Genomic DNA, 19,440 nt, shown 5'->3' on the forward strand with positions numbered 1-19,440 from the left:
CTCGCCTAGGCAGTTGTGGTTTGCTTTGAATACTAATTCTGTAATACTAGTCCAATTGTATTGTCCATTGCTTGTCTTACATTGTACGATTCCACTGTTTTTAAAAATTCGGTAATCCTTCTTGAGTCTCTGTGAGAAAGGAAGGGTATAAATAAATCCATTGAGTTTCAGAAGCTGAAACTGACTATTTTAGCAACATAAATTTATTCAGTATATTATCTTGCTTTCTTTGTATGTTTGGATCATTATGTCATACCATTACATCCTATATTCTATACTATATAAACAATGCTATGAACTAAAGATACATTGAACTTCATGGAGACAGTACTAATATATTCAGATTATAGAAGCTTTAGTCCTGAGTATATTCTTGTTCACCCTTTGTGACCAACCTTATCAGCACAAAAATAATGATACAAAACTTAAGGCTGCAGAAATGCCAACAAAATCTTCTCAGTGCATGGCGGATAAAAATGGGCAATTAAATCTTTTGTTTATAGATTCAGGGCTATTACATCCTAGGGGGAATATATTCATATATGTAATCATCAGTAATTAATTTTTATCACTCATTTCCTCCCATGGCAACCTGATCTCAGATACGTTTAATTTTTAATGACAAGCTTGTTGCTTCATTTTGGATTTATTCAGGCTCAACAGGATACAAGGGAATGAAGTAATTTGCTTAGATGATTACAATAAGGAATTATTTCATGATCGAGCATCAGCTGATAAGAAGAGAATGCATCAGGCAAAGAAGCCAATTCTTAAGAATGTGGTGTGATGGCTGGCAATTTAATAAGGGCTCATCACAATAGAACAAAATAAACTTATATTTCTAGTGTTCGATACAGAAGAAAACTGCAGACTAACAATGGTGAGAATTTTGTAGTCATTTTGCTTTAAGGCAGTCTACTTCCCTGATGATGGTAAGACCTGGAATAAATCTCTCTAAGGCAATGATGATCAGTGATTTAGGAGGTACATGTGGTTCTCTGACATGCCACCTGTGGTTTGCAAAGCCTTTGCCCTGTGGGGCTTGTGGTTGGCAGGTGAATCCCACCTTGAAACAGGGGGAATGAGTAAACTGCAAGCCCTCTTGAGATGCAAGCCCCATGATAGGGAAGGAAGTAAATGTGACTCTTCTGTGAATGGACCTTTTTGTGAGCCATGGAGCCACTTTTTGTGAGCCACTGCCCTAAAGATTCGAGTTTATTATATCGTGGCTACTGAAGAATGTACTGAAGGTCTTCAGGCATTAACCAACTGGATATGTTAGCTCATCTTGCTGTTATAGGATATTGCAAATACTTAACATTTGAACTGCAGCGATATTCTTATTATTTCACAAGATGCAGATAGGTGTGGACAGGGCTTTTTTTGTAGCAGGAACCTTTGTATATGAGGCCACACACCCCTGATGAAACCAGTCCTCCAAGAGCTTACAGGGCTCTTAGTACAGGGCCTACTGTAAGCTCAAGGAGGATTGGCTACATCAAGGGTGCGTGGCCTAATATTCAAAGGAATTCCTGCTACAAAAAAGGCCCTGGGTGTGGATATTAAAATAATTAACTGCAATACTTTTCATAATATAAAATGGGAGGGTTTATTCTTAAATACAAAATATGCTTGCTTTTATAGTACAACACTGTTTTCTTTCCGTTATTCTATGGCATGCTTCACAGGTAAAACTCCAATCACAGATCCACAAAAGGTGACGTCAAGTTGGAGAAACTGGCAATCTTCTCACTATTTCAGTAGCGAGCTTCAAATAGGCTTGGGCCTGTGAACATTAAAAAAACGACAACACTTTTATTAAATAAAAATACAAAAACGATATAAGGTTACATTTCACACACTACAAACTGGCTATCTGCTGAAACAGCAAAAAACTATTTTCTCACCTCCTGCCAGAGGGTGAGCTGTTATGTCAAAGAAAGAGATTGGGACATTTTCAATGTATGGAAAAAATGCATCAGCAACAGACTGTTGGGATATATTGCAGCTTCTATTACCTGAAGCATCAATCTGGTATAGTGGAGGCTGTGTGCATAGGCACCAGAAGAGCTCTTGGGTTGGCAAGATGGGGAACCATATGCAGAAACACTGGGTGACACAGTAGTAAGCAAAAAGAGGACCTCAGCAACAGGCAAAAGAAACAAAGCCAACAAAACGCAGCTAAAAATAAGTGGATTGATAACAGGTAGGACTGATGGATTAAGGAGGCAGAAACCTGAATAAAAAGAGTAGCCAAGGTAAAGGGAAGCTGAAGAAAAACCTCATACAAAGCCTATGCCGAGGCTAATTAGTGTTTGCAAGGGAGGCAAATTAGACTCTGAGGCCAGGGGACCCGTGAGCCAGGAAATCAAAAGGGAAACCAAGGAGACCTTGGGAACAATCAGCTTAGTTTCATACCCAAATAGCTGGTTACGTGTCTACAGTATAAACTCATTAATACATTTATGACATATAGTTGAAAAAGAAATCTCCAGAAACATTGAATATGCACATTATACATAGGTATAAAAAATACTGTAATATTACACTAAGTATCGGAACAGAATTTATTGCTTTAGTTCACATAAACTCAGCTATGCAGCCAGTCCTAGCCAAGACACAGTGCTGGTATCTTTCCAGGAAAATGCTGATGTGCTGCTGCAATTATCCTACCAGGAAAGATGCTCAATATTCCTTTCCTCACTATGGTTATCAGAAATACTGAACAAATAACTAAAAGAAAGCCAAGGAAAGGCCTCGTTAAAGCCATATCATCTCAACACCCCAGGATGAGTTGGGTTGATGCCACTGATCTGAACTGTTTATAAGGTTGGCCTTGAGTACCACTAGGATCCATCATGGTCATGAAGACATGCCTTCTGACAAAACATTGTACTGAGCAAAGACTATCTAGCTTAATACTATGTACACTCCTGTGGCTTTCCAAAACCTTAGAGACCTTCTCAGCCCTGCTGTCTAAGACCTTTTAATTAGAGTATTATTTCTATACCTTATGCAAGGAAAGCATCTGTTCTCTCACTGAGTTATGGCAGTTAGCCAAGGTCAAGGCCAAGGGTTCTATCATATTCTATCATGGCTAATAGCTAGACTTATTAATCTAATTCTTTTTGCAAAGAATCATTGAACTAACAGATTGGTAAAGCCCCACTACATCTCCTTTTACTACTGCTACTTTATTCCTGCTCTAACAAGGAGCTTGGAGTGGTAAAACGATTAGAGTGCAAATGGAGAAAGACTCAAAGCAAATGTAACCAAACATGAGAACACTTTATTTTGCCTACTCTGTAGTAGTGATGGTGGCAAATATCTAGAAATGATAATGGGATAGTTGAAGGTCAAGTCATGCCAGACAAAACTGAGGTGTTGTACATTAATTACAAGGACAAGTGAGGACAAAGCCTGCCCTAGAGGAGACTGGTTTGTAGAGGAGCAGTTTTGTAGCTTGAGGATTCTGCTAGATCTTGGCCCATACTTAAAGGTTCAGGTCTTCTCTCCTTCAGTTATTGATCATTCCTCAAAAACTGTGTCTGGTTACAGTGGGCCATGTTCTGATCAGAAGACTGTGGTTTATAAGGGGCTGCTTTTGAAAACCATCTGAAAAAATTCAATTGTTCCAAAAAGCAGAAGCTAGGCTATCATCAGGAGCTGGATACAGGGATCATGTAACCCAGGGTTTCCCAAACATTTCTCCTCCATGGACCGGTTCTCTCCCCGTGGTCTGGGTCAAGGACGCTCAGGGAGTGATACAGAAACTGCGTAACGGCCAGGAGTTTTCACCACCCTCTCTGATGTTCAGAAATCCCTTCTGAAGAAGAAGATGATGATATTGTATTTATATCACACCCCACACTCCGACTCTCAGAGTGGTTTACAATCTCCTTTACCCTCCCCCACCACAACAGACACCCTGTGAGGTAGACGGGGCTGAGAAAACTCTCACAGAAGCTGCCCTTTCAAGCAGCTGCAAGTGGAGGGGGGGGGAATCAAACCCGGTTCTCCCAGATAAGAGTCTGCTCATGTAACCCCTACACCAACCTGGCTCTCTGTGTGTTCTGTATGCAAAGATTAGTCAGGAGGCAATCAGACTGGGCTTTTCCAGTGGAGGCACCTTGCCTGGCACTTACTTTACTGTCTTCTAAGGAATCCCAGTGAAAATGTTTCCCTTCATCTAGACTATTAACTGAAGGGTTCCATCTTTTTAGAAGCTATTTTTATGGCCTGCTTCTAGCCAGAGGCTGTTTTATGAATATTAAGAACATAAGAACATAAGAGAAGCTATGTTGGATCAGGCCAACGGCCCATCCAGTCCAACACTCTGTGTCACACAGTGGCAAAAAATTTTATATATACACACACACTGTGGCTATTAGCCACTGATGGACCTGTGCTCCATATTTTTATCTAAACCCCTCTTGAAGGTGGCTATACTTGTGGCCGCCACCACCTCCTGTGGCAGTGAATTCCACATGTTAATCACCCTTTGGGTGAAGAAGTACTTCCTTTTATCCGTTTTAACGGATAAAAGGAATAATTTAACGGATTAATTTTAGGATGCTGAATATTGTTTTATGCCAGGCTGTCAAACATATAGCCTATGGACCGAAAACAGCCCCTGCAGGGCTCATATCCATCCCATGAGCAACTGGCTCTCTCCTTCTTCCTTCCACTACCACTGCATCACAGCTTGCTCCTTCCTTTTAAATCCTTTTAATTGTCTTATTTCAGATGCAGCACATCTCACTTTTGCCCAGCTCCCTCAGTCGCTCTTTCCTGCTTCATGCTTCGCAAAGGAGAAAACAAGTCTCCCTTCTCTCCATTGGCTGAAGGCTCCTCCCCTTCCTTTGAGAAAGAAAGGAGGGGGAGGGAAAGATTCAGATGGGCAGAGTCCCATTGCACCTTTAAGACCAACGAAGTTTTATTCCAGGTATATGCTTTCATGTGTGCACACACTTCTTCAGAGGGAGAGAGAGAGGGAAGGAGGGGAATTCGTCTGACAAACAAAATTTACATTAAGATTGCCCTGCTCTGCTGTTTTACTTTGAGACCTGAACACACACATACATTAAAAAAGAATGAGGGGCAGGAAAGAGATGCAACTGGGATAAGCCTATTAAAAGGAAATTATTTTGGCTTATACTGAAAAGTTTTTTTTCTAAAAAAAAAAGATTATATTTCTCTGTGACTATCTGGGATTTTATTTTCTTTCAAAAAGACCCTGATTAGGCCCTGACCTGGATAGCCCAGGCAAGTACCTTGAAGGAAGACCTTCACAGAATACCAGGGCTGGGATGCAGAGGCAGGCAATATCAAGCTGCCTCTCTGAAAAACATCCTAGCTTTACTAGGGATCACCAGAAGTCACCATGACTTCCAGGCATGCAAGCATGTGTATGTGTACATGCACACATAAATACTTTTAAAAACTGATTAGGAATTACAACACTTGGATTAGATACCATTGCTTAATAGCTGTAAGTAGAGGGCTAAGTATTTTAAAATACTTTTATGGTTCCATATATTCGAGTTCAACATGTAGTCTCTCTCCCCTCCTACCTCACTTTCTTCACATTAACCCCCTCTTTGTTTTTTTTAAACTGTTTCATTATCATCACTAAAATGGAGTGAAATTTGCCCAATCTGAAAGAAGGAGATTTGGATTTATATTTCGCCCTCCACTCAGTCTCAGAGCAGCTCACAATCTCCTTTATCTTCCTCCCCCACAACAAACACCCTGTGAGGTGGGTGGGGCTGAGAGGGCTCTCACAGCAGCTGCCCTTTCAAGGACAACCTCTGCCAGAGCTATGGCTAACCCAAGGCAGGTGCAAGTGGAGGAGTGGGGAATCAAACCCGGTTCTCCCAAACAAGAGTCCACGCACTTAACCACTACACCAAACTGGCTCTCAACACATTATTTCACTTGGAGAGATGCCCCTTTCGAGTTCTAAAAGGTGGGCGGGGGGAGAACACGGCCTGACCTGACAAAATGACATTTATGTCAGATCTGGCCCTCATAACAAATGAGTTCAACATCTTTGTTTTATGCTGACAGGCCCTTGCTTATTTAATGTCTGATTTTAATATTGATAGTTTTTATGGTAATGTTGTAGGATTTTATTGTTGTATTGTTTTTACATTTCAAGTTGCCTCCAGCAGGCTATAAAATAAATATATTTATTAACAATATTTTATAGCCATTGCTCTCATATAAGCTGAAGTGAAGAAACACATCAGCTGTTGGCAGGCAGCCACCCCCATAGACCTTCTATTATAGGGTTGCCAACCCAATGCTGGAAGTGGGTATCCCCTGCCCCCATATCCCACCCCCTCAGCCAATCAGTTGGCTGGCGGGGGGAGACCTACCAGGATGTCATCATGTTGGCAACATCATAGTGACAGTCTGATATTTAGGCAAAAACTCTATGATAGAATTCTCATATAATTTTGATAGGGCATGGGCAGAAGATTATGCAGGGGAAAGCTTTTTACTGGTTTCAGAGCTGTTGATTGGTGACCATAAGTATAGATGAATATTTATTTCAAAGAAACAAAATCTTTATGATACATAGAACTGTAGAAATGACCTTTCATTCTTTCACAAAAGAAGCCTTTTTTCCCCCTGGTTGGCACCCATTAGTAGGCAAGACTAGATCAAAACAGCAACTAGTTAGATTTTGGGTTTTTTTACATAAAATCTACACCTATGACCTTTCCTTTTTCTTACCTATTTTCCTCTTAATGGGGCATTTATCTAATACAGCTGGAGTCAACTGTTTGTCTCATCATTACCAAGAAACACAAGACAGATTGAAATAAGAAAAAATTCAGTGACAGATATGGAAAGGAGAAATTTACTGTTTTCATTTATCTCCCAGAACTATTTTCATATTAATATGCTAGATTTAGAGATTTTTTCTTTTTTTTGGTCTGGAGTTTCTGAAGGAAACAGCTATAGATCATCCTTCTGGAAAGCAAACATGTATTTTCCCTAGCATAAGGAGAAATCTGACAGTTTAACATTAATAGCTTGCTGACCAATCATTTGGATATCAAAGGCCTGCTCCGCAGTGAACAGAAAAACAAAACCGAGCAAATAAAAGTATAGAAATACATCCAGAATATGCCCACCACATCAAGTTCCTTTTGATGCTTCAGTTTCCCTAGATTCTTTAAACATTTTCAGATTTATATGATTCTATATTCAGGTTCTATATTTCAGTTACTTTCTATATGATGTAGTTTCCATTCATGAGAATGTCCAAGCAAAGTAGCCTTAGTGAGTAAGGGGAAATCATATATATGGACTAAGTTTTCTTTGTAGTTTTCACTATGCATTTCCTACAGTTAATGAGGCAAGGCGCTTTAAAACCAAAAAGCAGTTTTACTTCTCCAGCTGTGGGAGCTGAAGCAATAAAAACTGAAAGGAAGGCCTATTCACTTGCATGATTCCCATACGTATATAAAATAGCAGCTCGGCATACCAGATGCCATAAGTTAGCAAACACAAGTTCAGGAAAAGTTCTACCTAAGTGACTTTACATTTTGCCTTGTCTAAAACTCTAAATAGCTTTGTTCTGTGACTACCCGAAACATGATCACTGGGTGTGACTGAAAGACACATCAACCATGCCAAAGATAACCTTTGAACAGGAGACCTTCTTGGAATAGGCCCCTTCCTCAATATACAGTGCCTTGTACTCCAAATGAGAGTCTACTCTCAGCTTTATGCTTTGTAGTTAAACAGTAATGCCCACATCAACATTTGGCACAAACTATGGGTACAGTATGCTTGCTAGTCCCCAGGTCTGGAGTACAATCTGAGAGAAGTCACTATAATGGATAACACAACAAAAAATGCAAGCTAGTGACCAATTTAACAAGAAGTATATAGAAATCAGTCCAAATGTCCAAAACATGTATATTCAAGTCCCAAAGTAGTGTGGTGACAAGCCAATCGATTAAGTACTTGTTTCTTTCCAGTCTTCATCAGACCTGGGACCACTAACAAAAGAAAATATTATACAAAAATATCAGAAGGACATTCAGACACCACCAACCCTCTTCCAGTGAAAAAATATATCATACTTACATATTGATTCAATTATATAGATTTTTTACACAATTTTCAAAAAAGAGGGATGCCGAGCATCTCCAGCATCAATTTCACCTCGGCTACAGCTCAGTATGTGGCTTCTTGTGCACCCTAATGGTGCAACTAACATGTTTAAAAAGGCAAACATCTCATTTACAGCTGCCATTACACAAATCTCTTAAAGGTAAAGTAACATATGCAACATGCTAAAAGACACAAACACCACAAACTATATCACAGCAGATACAACATACAAAATATTCCATACAAAGAATGTCAAATCCCATAATTTATACAAAATTATGTTATCGCACAGGCAAATTATGCACAGCACTCATAATATTATAAAGAAGACCATTCATAAAAGACATGTCAAATCATTGGTCATATTCAGTCCATATGAAGAAATGCAATTCAACTGGTGTATCCAGTATGCCTCTTTTTACAGCAGAATCTTGTGCACGTCTTCATTTCTATCTGTTTCTTCATATTTGTATAAGGTGAAAAAACAAAAATCTTCACAGTCATGATTCTTTTGCATAAAATGGCTGACCATAGGAGCTTCAATCACATGGTTCCTAAGTCTGCTCCTGTGTTCCAGAATACGTACTCTAAGAGTTCGAGTAGTGCTGCCAACTACCGGGGACTAGAATTTGTCTAGCAGAATTTGTAATGTGGTAAGGAAGGATTGGCACATTGTAAGTGATACTGGAGGTTGTGAAATGCTACCACAAATAGGATTGCATCGCACTTATTCCATTAGGGATAAATTAGTAAAATCTAGAGAATACCAATCAGTCAAGCATACTCTTAAAGGGCACTTTGCTTGTGAAAGGTGTGCAATTTGTCATTTATCTATGAATGTCAAAGAGTATTATTTTGCTGAAAAGACGATACCATTTGTTCTAAATCATTACTCTACATGTGCTACCCGCTGTGTTGTGTATTTGATCATCTGTGGTGTGGCCTATGGTATGTTGGCAGCACTACTCGAGCTCTTAGAGTACGTATTCTGGAACACAGGAGCAGACTAAGGAAGCATATGATTGAAGCTCCTATGGTCAGCCATTTTAAGCAAAAGAATCATGACTGTGAAGATTTTTGTTTTTTCACCTTAATACAAATATGAAGAAACAGATAGAAATGAAGATGTGCACAAGATTCTGCTGCAAAAAGAGGCATACTGGATACACCAGTTGAATTGCATTTCTTCATATGGACTGAATATGACCATGATTTGACATGTTTTTTAAGAATGGTCTTCTTTATAATATTATGAGTGCTGTGCATAATTTGCCTGTGTGATAACATAATTTTGTATAAATTATGGGATTTGACATTCTTTGTATGGAATATTTTGTATGTTGTATCTGCTGTGATATAGTTTGTGGTGTTTGTGTCTTTTAGCATGTTGCATATGTTACTTTACCTTTAAGAGGTTTGTGTAATGGCAGCTGTAAATGAGATGTTTGCCTTTTTAAACATGTTAGCTGCACCATTAGGGTGCACAAGAAGCCACATATTGAGCTGTAGCTGAGGTGAAATTGATGCTGGAGATGCTCGGCATCCTTCTTTTTTGAAAATTGTGTAAAAAATCTATATAATTGAATCAATATGTAAGTATGATATATTTTTTCACTGGAAGAGGGTTGGTGGTGTCTGAATGTCCTTCTGATATTTTTGTATAATATTTTCTTTTGTTAGTGGTCCCAGGTCTGATGAAGACTGGAAAGAAACAAGTACTTAATCGATTGGCTTGTCACCACACTACTTTGGGACTTGGATATACATGTTTTGGACATTTGGACTGATTTCTATATACTTCTTAGTAAATTGGTCACTAGCTTGCATTTTTTGTTGTGTAGTCCCCAAGTCTGGGCAGCAGATCCCCTTGTTTTGCAGGCTCCTCCCCACCACCAGCCAGCTGGCCGGTGGGGGGAAGCCCCACCCCAACAGCCATGATGTACTTTTGGATCTTATGCAAGTTTATAAGCTTGCAAAAAGCTTGTTTTTTGGAAAGTGTGTTTGTGTGCCTTTAAATTTCAGTGAGACTGGAGCTACATGGGGACAGGAGAACAGGCAGAACCATGTGTGAGAGAGAGGAAGCAAGAGAGCCTCTGTTGGTTTTGCATTGGTAATGCACATTGGGGCCAAGAATCCCAGCTACAAATACAAGTTGATGGGGTGTGAACTGGCAGAGACAGACCAAGAGAGAGATCTTGGGGTCATGGTAGATAATTCACTGAAAATGTCAAGACAGTGTGCGTTTGCAATAAAAAAGGCCAACGCCATGCTGGGAATTATTAGGAAGGGAATTGAAAACAAATCAGCCAGTATCATAATGCCTCTGTATAAATCGATGGTGCGGTCTCATTTGGAGTACTGTGTGCAGTTCTGGTTGCCGCACCTCAAAAAGGATATTATAGCATTGGAGAAAGTTCAGAAAAGGGCAACTAAAATGATTAAAGGGCTGGAACACCTTCCCTATGAAGAAAGGTTGAAACGCTTAGGGCTCTTTAGCTTGGAGAAACGTCGACTGAGGGGTGACATGATAGAAGTTTACAAGATAATGCATGGGATGGAGAAAGTAGAGAAAGAAGTACTTTTCTCCCTTTCTCACAATACAAGAACTCGTGGGCATTCGATGAAATTGCTGAGCAGACAGGTTAAAACGGATAAAAGGAAGTACTTCTTCACCCAAAGGGTGATTAACATGTGGAATTCACTGCCACAGGAGGTGGTGGCGTCCACAAGCATAGCCACCTTCAAGAAGGGGTTAGATAAAAATATGGAGCAGAGGTCCATCAGTGGCTATTAGCCACAGTGTGTGTGTGTGTGTGTATATATATATATTTGGCCGCTGTGTGACACAGAATGTTGGACTGGATGGGCCATTGGCCTGATCTAACATGGCTTCTCTTATGTTCTTATGTTCATTCCTTTCAGAAGCTGTTTACATTGTAAAAGGGATAGTAAAGACTTAACTCAAACCTGATTAGGGACTAGAGGAAAACTCCACCCTCAGACCTCCCTCTCCTTAAGCTGTTTGAAATACAGCAGATAGTTACATTCAGCAACTCCGGTGAGAAAAGCTATCTATACCCTTGCGCCAGGGAGATCATAAAAGTGTGGGCATGCAAACTGTTTATTTTGCCTGTTTTGTGTGTGTTCACTTTCATTCAGTGGACTTGCAGCTGCTGGAGAACAAAAAAGGCCAAAATAAGGATGAGGAAATAAAGACTGTATTCAAGGGAACTGCACTGCTGTATTTTATTTATTTATTAGGAATGGGAAAATCTCCAGGCTTCACCCCCAAATCCCCAGATATTTCCTGAGTTGGACCTGGCAAACCTACAGTACAGTTGGAAAATGCTGCTCCTCCTCTGTCTACCATATGCCTAGTGAAGTATTGTGGACAAAGAAAAGAAACTGGAATAACAATTTCTGGAGTGAGTATAAGTGTATGGAAAGTCGGAACCGCTGTGATTACAAGATTTGTAACATACTTTCCTGTCTTGCACTAGCAGAATAATATTTAGAAGAATGTTCTTTTAAAAATTCTTGCCAGGATTTTTCTTTAAATTTTGACCAGTAGAAACATTTTTCTCATTAGACATTAGAATAGGATAATGGTGGACAATTTTGATTTCACCTTGGAAAGGCTGATAAATTAAACAGTAAACTCAGTTATCTCTGTAGGAATACTTCACTTTTACCTCACTGAAACGCTTTTTGGACATAATGTCTTACTTGGGTTACCCACCTCCATTTCCTGGTGAAAACAATGTTTGAACTTACATAAGCTATACCAGGGATGTCAAACTCATTTATTATGAGGGCCGGATCTGACCTAAATGAGACCTTGTTGGGCCAGGCCATGTACCTGTTTAAGATTAGGTGGCAGAGATATAAACTTTATAATGGACAAAGACAAGGACAATTAAACTGGAGAGCCAGTTTGGTGTAGTGGTTAAGTGTGCGGACTCTTATCTGGGAGAACCGGGTTTGATTCCCCACTCCTCCACTTGCACCTGCTAGCATGGCTTTGGGTCAGCCATAGCTCTGGCAGAGGTTGTCCTTGAAAGGGCAGCTGCTGTGAGAGCCCTCTCCAGCCCCACCCACCTCACAGGGTGTCTGTTGTGGGGGAGGAAGGTGAAGGAGATTGTGAGCCGCTCTGAGACTCTTTGGAGTGGAGGGCAGGATATAAATCCAATATCATCATCATCTTCTAAATGTATATATTTTTTAAAAAAACTTAAAACATAATAAAAACATTAGCATTTATTGATCTTAAAGGTGCTTTCTTTGTATTTCTCCCATGGGATCCAGGGAACTGGGCAAAGGAAGCTCTGGCTCTTTCCTTCCTTCCCCAGGGGATGGGGGAGGAGCCTCAGCCAATAGAAGGAAGAGAGGCTTGGCTCAGTAGCTCTACTGTGAGATTGAGAGAGCCTGGAAAAACAAGCACTGCCTTCCTGCCCATTCCTCCCCAAGGGAGGAGCCTCAGCCAACGGAGAAAATAGAAGTTTTGCTCTGCAGCTCCTATGCAATTGAGCAAGCCTTGCAAAGCAAAGTGTTATGCAGAAGGAAGCAAGAGAGAGGAAGAAGGAAGCAGATAACAGCTGGTTGCTCAGGGGCCTGATAGGAGCCCTCTGGGGGCCTGATTCGGCCTCCAGGCCAGATGTTTGACACCCCTGAACTATACCATTTCATAGTTCTAGCCAACCATCTCCTACTTTAATTTATCATCTACCATAGAATTATGCTGAAACTTTCTTCAATGTTTAACTGATCCAAGTTTTCCTTCGCTTTATACACAAATATGCAAATTAAATTGCTTCTTATTCATGGCTTACAAAGATCAAACAGAGGCACAGAGAAAGGTATTACAGGCATTGCACCACTATTATAGAAAATATAGAAAATGGATGAACTCTGGACATTCTGAATATAGGCACAAAAATAAGTCATATAGCACACAAATAGTAATATAGCACACAGAAACATTTCAGCTTTAAAATCCAAGACTATCATGTTAAACTCACCATGCTGCTTTCAGGCTGTGACACTACAACTGGCTTCCCACTGTCAGAGGTCTCTCTTATGTTCAGATGCAATGGAATATCTCCTGAATTAAGAATGTCAAGTTATTTAAAGATGCAGTATTTTATAAATGTTCCTAATTTAACCAGAGCTGAAGATTCTTTCAGAACACAAAACAATACATTGAAATAAAAACTAGTTGGAAAACAGTTGTTGGGTTTTGTTGGGGTTTTAATGCAGTTATGTTGCAGCAGACATTTGATGACCCTATCAGGTTTTCACAGCAAGAGATGTGCGAAGATGCTTTGCCATTGTCTGCCTCTGTATTCCTTGGTGATTTCCCATTCAAATACTGACCAGGGCTGACCTTGCTTAGCTTCCGAGATCTGATGAGATCATGCTACAATTTTTTTAAAGCATCCATTCTTCTGGACAGATGGGATACTGCTTCACAATCATCTATAAACAGACATTCCTTTCTTACTTGCTGAAATTACCAGACAAATTGAAAAATAGTAATATGCAGTACTTATATACAGCTTTCAGTATTCAAAGTGCTTCACATTTAGTACTGTGTTGTAATCTTTACAACAGCCTTAGATGGATGCTCTGTACTACTGTTTTCTTTAACAGCTGGGGAAGAGAGTTTAAAAGAGGCTTTTCTAAGAGAGGCCAGATTTGAAACTCTGTATCTCCCAGATCACAGCTCTTTGCAACCATACTATACCAATTCTCCATACAAACAAAACTTCATACATAGCCTATTTCAGTGCAGTGGAAGAAAACATGCAAAAACTTGCATGTACTACTGAGGACTGCTGGTTGCTTTCAGCTCAGCAGCTTCCCTTCTCTATCCTGGAACCCAAAAATGACTACAGAGAAGCTTGTGCTGCAGCACATTGCCATGCCAAAAACCAAAGCAAAAGCCCACCAGCACACATGCAAAGCCTTGCATGGCAGACCACAGAGCTGCAGATCAACAACAAAATTACTAGGGAGGGGGAAGGGGGGGGGATTTCCCCATTTGTTTCAAGCAGGGCTTTTTTTCTGAAAGAAGCGCCAGAACTCTCAACAAGGAAGTGAAGGAGACACACACAGGTGTTTCTCATGAACTTGTAAGCATATTTTGAGAATTCTGTTTCCACGAAGAGGTTCCGGATAAAGTTTCAAGATAAAGTTTCCCATTTCAGCAGGGCTTTTTTTTTGTAGAAAAAGCCCAGCAAGAACTCATTTGCATATTATTGCACATCCTGACACCAAGCCAGCCAGAACTGCATTCCTGTGCATTCCTGCTCAAATACAAGACACGACATTTCAGACATGAACACCAAAGCAGCTGTGCTATATCTGCTCAATGGTCCAAATGCCTCTGGAACTCACAAACTGTGCATAGAGGCCAAAGGCTCCACTTGTTGTTGTGCCCCCCCTCCCAATGCTAATCAAAGATGTGTGTTCCTCCCTCCACATATATCCATCAACAATTCATTCATTCCTTATGGATTTCCAGGGCTGGATCACTCTAATCAATATTCAAAATGTGCGCTTAAATATTTAGTTGCCAAAATAAAAGGAAGTGTTATTGTTATTAGATGACTACTAATTAAATGCTAGTTACATATTCAATTAATTTTCTCTCCAATGGTTACCAACTGTATATTGTGCTTTTATAATCAGCAGGGGACTGCCATAGAAATAAAGAAAAATTACACATTAATATGCTGAATATTCTCATTTTTTGGGGAAAAAATCTTTATGGAAAATAGATGTTTGAGACTTCAACCATTACAACATTATACACTAATTGAAACCATACATCTATACATATGTGTGTGTGTGTGTATAATGAGCTTTGTAATTTAGTTCTACAGCCAACTTTAATTACATACTGTAGCTGCATGAGTAATGCATGCCCTGATTCACAAAATTTTTGCATTAACAAATACATCTGAAAAAAGGGGGATTTTAGAGCCAGCGCTTACATGCCAGGAAAGAAAGGACACAAACAGGCCATCATACTAAAATGAAAAACAGCCATGCAGTTTCTCAATTGTAATTTTAAGAATGAAGTTTCTCTCCAAGCTATGCAAACTCCTCCATAGTTATATGTAATCTGATGTGCTAAACCAAAATATGCTTATCATTAGAAATAACAAGAGTCGAATTCACAAGTACACATGGGGATGGGAAATCCCATTCCCCCACTGGTTCCCACTTCCTTCTCCCATGGTCATCCCACCCCCATCTTCTGTCATTGCTTTTTCTTTCCCCTCCAACTCACTTTCATTCTTCATTCAAACTGTCCTGTCTCAGCTTTCTCTCCCCAATCCAGTTTTTACTTTTTAAAAAAGGTTGCTAAGCAACCCCATAGCACTGATAGTGAAATCTGAAATTTGTCAGGATTTTTTAAAGTTGCAATGTGTGTCACTGTACACACATTAGTTCTTTATTTGGTGCATGAATTAAAGGTTTGAAAAAATCTAAATTTTGTAGAAGCATCTCCCTCCCCCGCCCCCTCAGTGCGCAGATTCACTTTCACCACATTTGCTGTGGTGCTGCAAAGAGTTGCAGGCACTTGCCACAACAAAAGCAGCAATCTAACCCATGGCTTTGGCACTGGCTACTTAACCTACTGCTAGAAAGAAAACCACAAGGGACATATCAGCACCATCAAAAGATATCTAGGATTCTATCACAACTGCATGTCCTCCTTACACCTGCTAAACCTCTTGGGTCAGGTCTTAGTTTGCTAAATAAATATATAATAGAACTTTAACCTTATATATAAAAAAGAGGGAATAGCCATTAACCTGACCATCTGTGAAATATTGTTAATACTGTTAATGAATATTAACACTGAGAATCAATGTAGCATAATGTATGTCAGACTAGGAACAGGGAGGCCAGGGTTCAAATCCCTGCTTTCTGTGATGTTTACTGGGTGACCTTGGGCTAGATACTCTCTCCCTACCTGACCTACTTCACAGGGTTGTTTTGAAGATAAAATGGAGGAGGGGAGATCCAAGTACTCCTTCTTGAGCTCATTGGAGAAAGGGTGGGATTTTTAAAAAAGGATAATTCAGGTTAGTCAAAATGCTGCACAGTTGAAAATAAATACCTGAACACTTGTTCCCTTTATTCCTTCCCATACTTTCGCTTAAGATGAACAAAACTTGTTGTACGCCCAACGCAAGTACATTTATTTCTTATGCTGCTGACTAGTTATTTGTTTCCATTAATACAGGTGCCTGCTGGAAGATAAATAAATCTACTCTTACTTGTTGGAAAGCTGGCCACTAGACGCTTCTTACTGACTAGGATTCCTAAAGGCTGAGGCTAAGTCCCAGGCTGTAATTGGCATTATGGCTTCCAGCACACAGCGAAGCTAACTCAACTGTGTACTTTTAATTATGAATTTTCCTGGTCTCCTAGGTCTGTATCAGCCTCTGATGTTCTGGTGAAGGTTTTTGTGAAGTCAGCTTCCCGGTTCTTAATGAATAACCCACATGAACTGATGCCACTATACCAGTGCATGAAATCTATACAGGCCCGTAGCTACGAGGGGGCCTGTGGGGGCACAGCCTCCCAACTTTTTGTCAAAGCCTCCTGACTCTGGGGCCCCAAGGAGTTCCCAGGGCCTCAGTCATGTTGGCAGGAGCGATTTGGTGATGGAGAGCCCCGCGAGCGATTTGGTGATGGAGAGGTTGCTAGCAGGGCCGGCACCAGAAGCAGCCCAGGCCTCCTGCCTGAGTTAAAGGGCTCGCCAATCAGCTGATTAGCAGACCCTTTAACTCAAGGGGGGGTGCTGGCTGCTGCTTCTGCTCCCCACCGGCAGAGAAGGAAGGTCGGCAGCTAGAGCAACTCTCCCTGCTGCTCTTGTCGCTGCCCTCCCTTCCCGATACTAAAAGAGCATGCAGGGTCAGGGGCAGAAGCAGAAGCAGCCCCCGGCACCCCCCCCCCTGAGTTAAAGGGCCCACAGAGCAGCTGGAGGCTGGGAGCTGCTTCTGCCCCCGGCCCTGCATGCTATTTTAGTGATGGGAAGAGAGGGCAGCAACGAGAGTGGCAGGAAGAGCCGCTCTCTCACCAGCCTTCCTTCCACACCACTAAAATAGCACATGGGGCCAGGAGCAGAAGCAGCCCCCAGCTGATCCGCGGGCCCTTTAACGCATTGGAGACTGGGGTCTGCTTCTGTTCTGTTTTAGTGGCAGGAAGGGAGAGCAGTGACCAGAGCAGCAGGGAGAACCGCTCTCTCACCAGCCTCCCTTCCACACCACTAAAATAGCACATGGAGCCAGGGGCAGAAGCAGCCCCCAGCACCCCGCTCTTGTTAAAGGGCCCACGGATCAGCTGGGGGCTGCTTCTGCTCCTGACCCCATGCACTATTTTAGTGGCGTGGAAGGAAGGCTGGTGAGAGAGAGGCTCTCCTTGCTGCTCTGGTCACCACCTTCCCTTCCCCGCTACTAAAATAGTGAGTGGGGCCAGGGACAGAAGCAGCCCCCAGTCTCCAGTGCGTTAAAGTCTCGGCTGGTCAGCGGTCCCTTTAACTCATGCCAGAAGCTGGGGGCTGCTTCTGCCCCCACCCCATTCACTATTTTAGTGGCGGGGAAGGGAGACCAGCAATGAGAGCAGCAGGGAGGGAGGGGGAGAGTGTGGAAAGGGAAGGTTGTGTGGGGTGCCAGGGGGCATGAGTGCCCCCTGAAAAAATTATATGCCCCCCTACCTTCCAGATCCTGGCTATGGCCCTGAATCTATACAAGCTTCATTATGTCATCTACCAGTTTAATTAAGGTATGCTATATTTTATAGTTCATTATCAAACACTGAACCATTGAACACTGTACTCCATTCCATTTACAGCAATGACTGCAAACTTCTTCCTCAGTAAGGTGTTGAGCATATTCTCCTGGCCAAGCTGTACTGATACTGTCCATTTCAGAGAATAAGCATCTTTTCCCAAAAAATAATCTGGTTAGTCAGTGTCTCCTCCCTTCCCCCTGGACTGAAGAAGTTATCAGAGGTAAGGTACAGATGGAAGACTATGTCTGAGGCAGTGATGCACTGTATTCTTGGTGCATGGGGGATAATAGTGGGAGTGTTGCCCCAGTGGTGGAGCTTCTGATGGCACCTGATTTTTAACCACTGTGACAGAGAGTGTTGGATGGACCAACTGGATGGACTATTGGCCTGATTCAGACCATTGGCCTTATGTTCTTATGTTTATTACCCAACAGACAAGGCCCTGTCCCGACAGGTTTCTGACAACTAGATGAGAAGCAGGCTATACACCAGTAGCAGTTCCTCTGAAAGAATGCCATTTCCACCTGTGGAAATGGGAGGGGGAGGAACCAAGCAATTTACAATGAATCAGCTCTCCCACACCAGACTTCAATTTGGCCCTTATGTTGTTCCTATTCTCACACAATTTTAGAGAGCCTAAAGAAGATGATCAGGGATCTGGAGACCAAGCCCTACAAGGAAAGGTGAGGAACTTGGGAATGCTCAGTCTGGAGACAAGGAGGTTGAGGAGGTACATGATTGTTCTCTTAAAGTATCTTGGAGATTGTCACTTACAGGAGGGCAGACAGCTGTTTCTGTTGGCAGCAGAGGATAGGAGTCGCAATAATGGGTTTAAATTATAGGTGGAAAGGTACTGGCTGGATATTAGGGTTTGTTTTTTTTTACTGTAAGACTAGTTAATCAGTGAAATCAGCTGCCTAGGGAGGTGGTGAGATCCCCCTCATTTGCAGTCTTTAAGTAGAGGCTGGATGAACACTTGTCAAGGATGCTCTAGGGGCTGTTCCTGCATTGGGGGGGCGGGGGGGGGGGGTTGGCCAAGATGGTCTGAATGGCCTCTTCAAACTCTATGATTCCAAAAAATATTTAAAAAGATTGTGGCAGTAACTTGTGCTAAGTTAAACTTATCATATTACCACTTCTGTTTTTACCTCTGACCTGGATGGTCCAGGTTAGCCCAGTCTCATTAGATCTCAGCAGCTAAGCAGAGTTGGCCTTAGTATTTGTATGGGAAACCAAGGAATTCCTGGGTCACTATGAAGAGGCAAACCACCTTTGAATGTCTCTTGCCTTCAAAACCCCAATAAGTCAACTGCAACTTGATGGCACATTCCGCTACCACTTGCTTTTCTACTTGCATAAGATCTTGTGGAACCAATTTCTGGGCACTAAAATAAATAGGAAGGGAAGCGCTAGGTGATGCACAAATTCTTGTGTAAGAAGAAATGTGCTAACTCTATGTTTCTGCTTACATATCACCAGATTCAAGCCCAAGGATTT

General features: G+C 41.4%; 1 protein-coding gene across 1 annotated transcript in view; it reads right to left on the bottom strand.

Moving 5' to 3' along the window:
- Nucleotides 1–1,590: 1,590 nt before the first annotated feature.
- Nucleotides 1,591–19,440, bottom strand: part of NUBPL (NUBP iron-sulfur cluster assembly factor, mitochondrial) — a 133,348-nt gene continuing 115,498 nt past the window's right edge. The window contains exons 10-11 of the mRNA XM_060262063.1: nt 13,152–13,234; nt 1,591–1,786 (exon numbers count right to left, since the gene is read on the bottom strand). Of these exons, the coding sequence (XP_060118046.1) occupies nt 1,724–1,786; nt 13,152–13,234 (146 nt within the window). The 3' untranslated portion in view covers nt 1,591–1,723. The remainder of the gene's footprint in view (nt 1,787–13,151; nt 13,235–19,440) is intronic.

The sequence above is a fragment of the Heteronotia binoei genome, chromosome 21 (assembly GCF_032191835.1).
Source record: "Heteronotia binoei isolate CCM8104 ecotype False Entrance Well chromosome 21, APGP_CSIRO_Hbin_v1, whole genome shotgun sequence".
Lineage (NCBI taxonomy): Eukaryota > Metazoa > Chordata > Lepidosauria > Squamata > Gekkonidae > Heteronotia > Heteronotia binoei.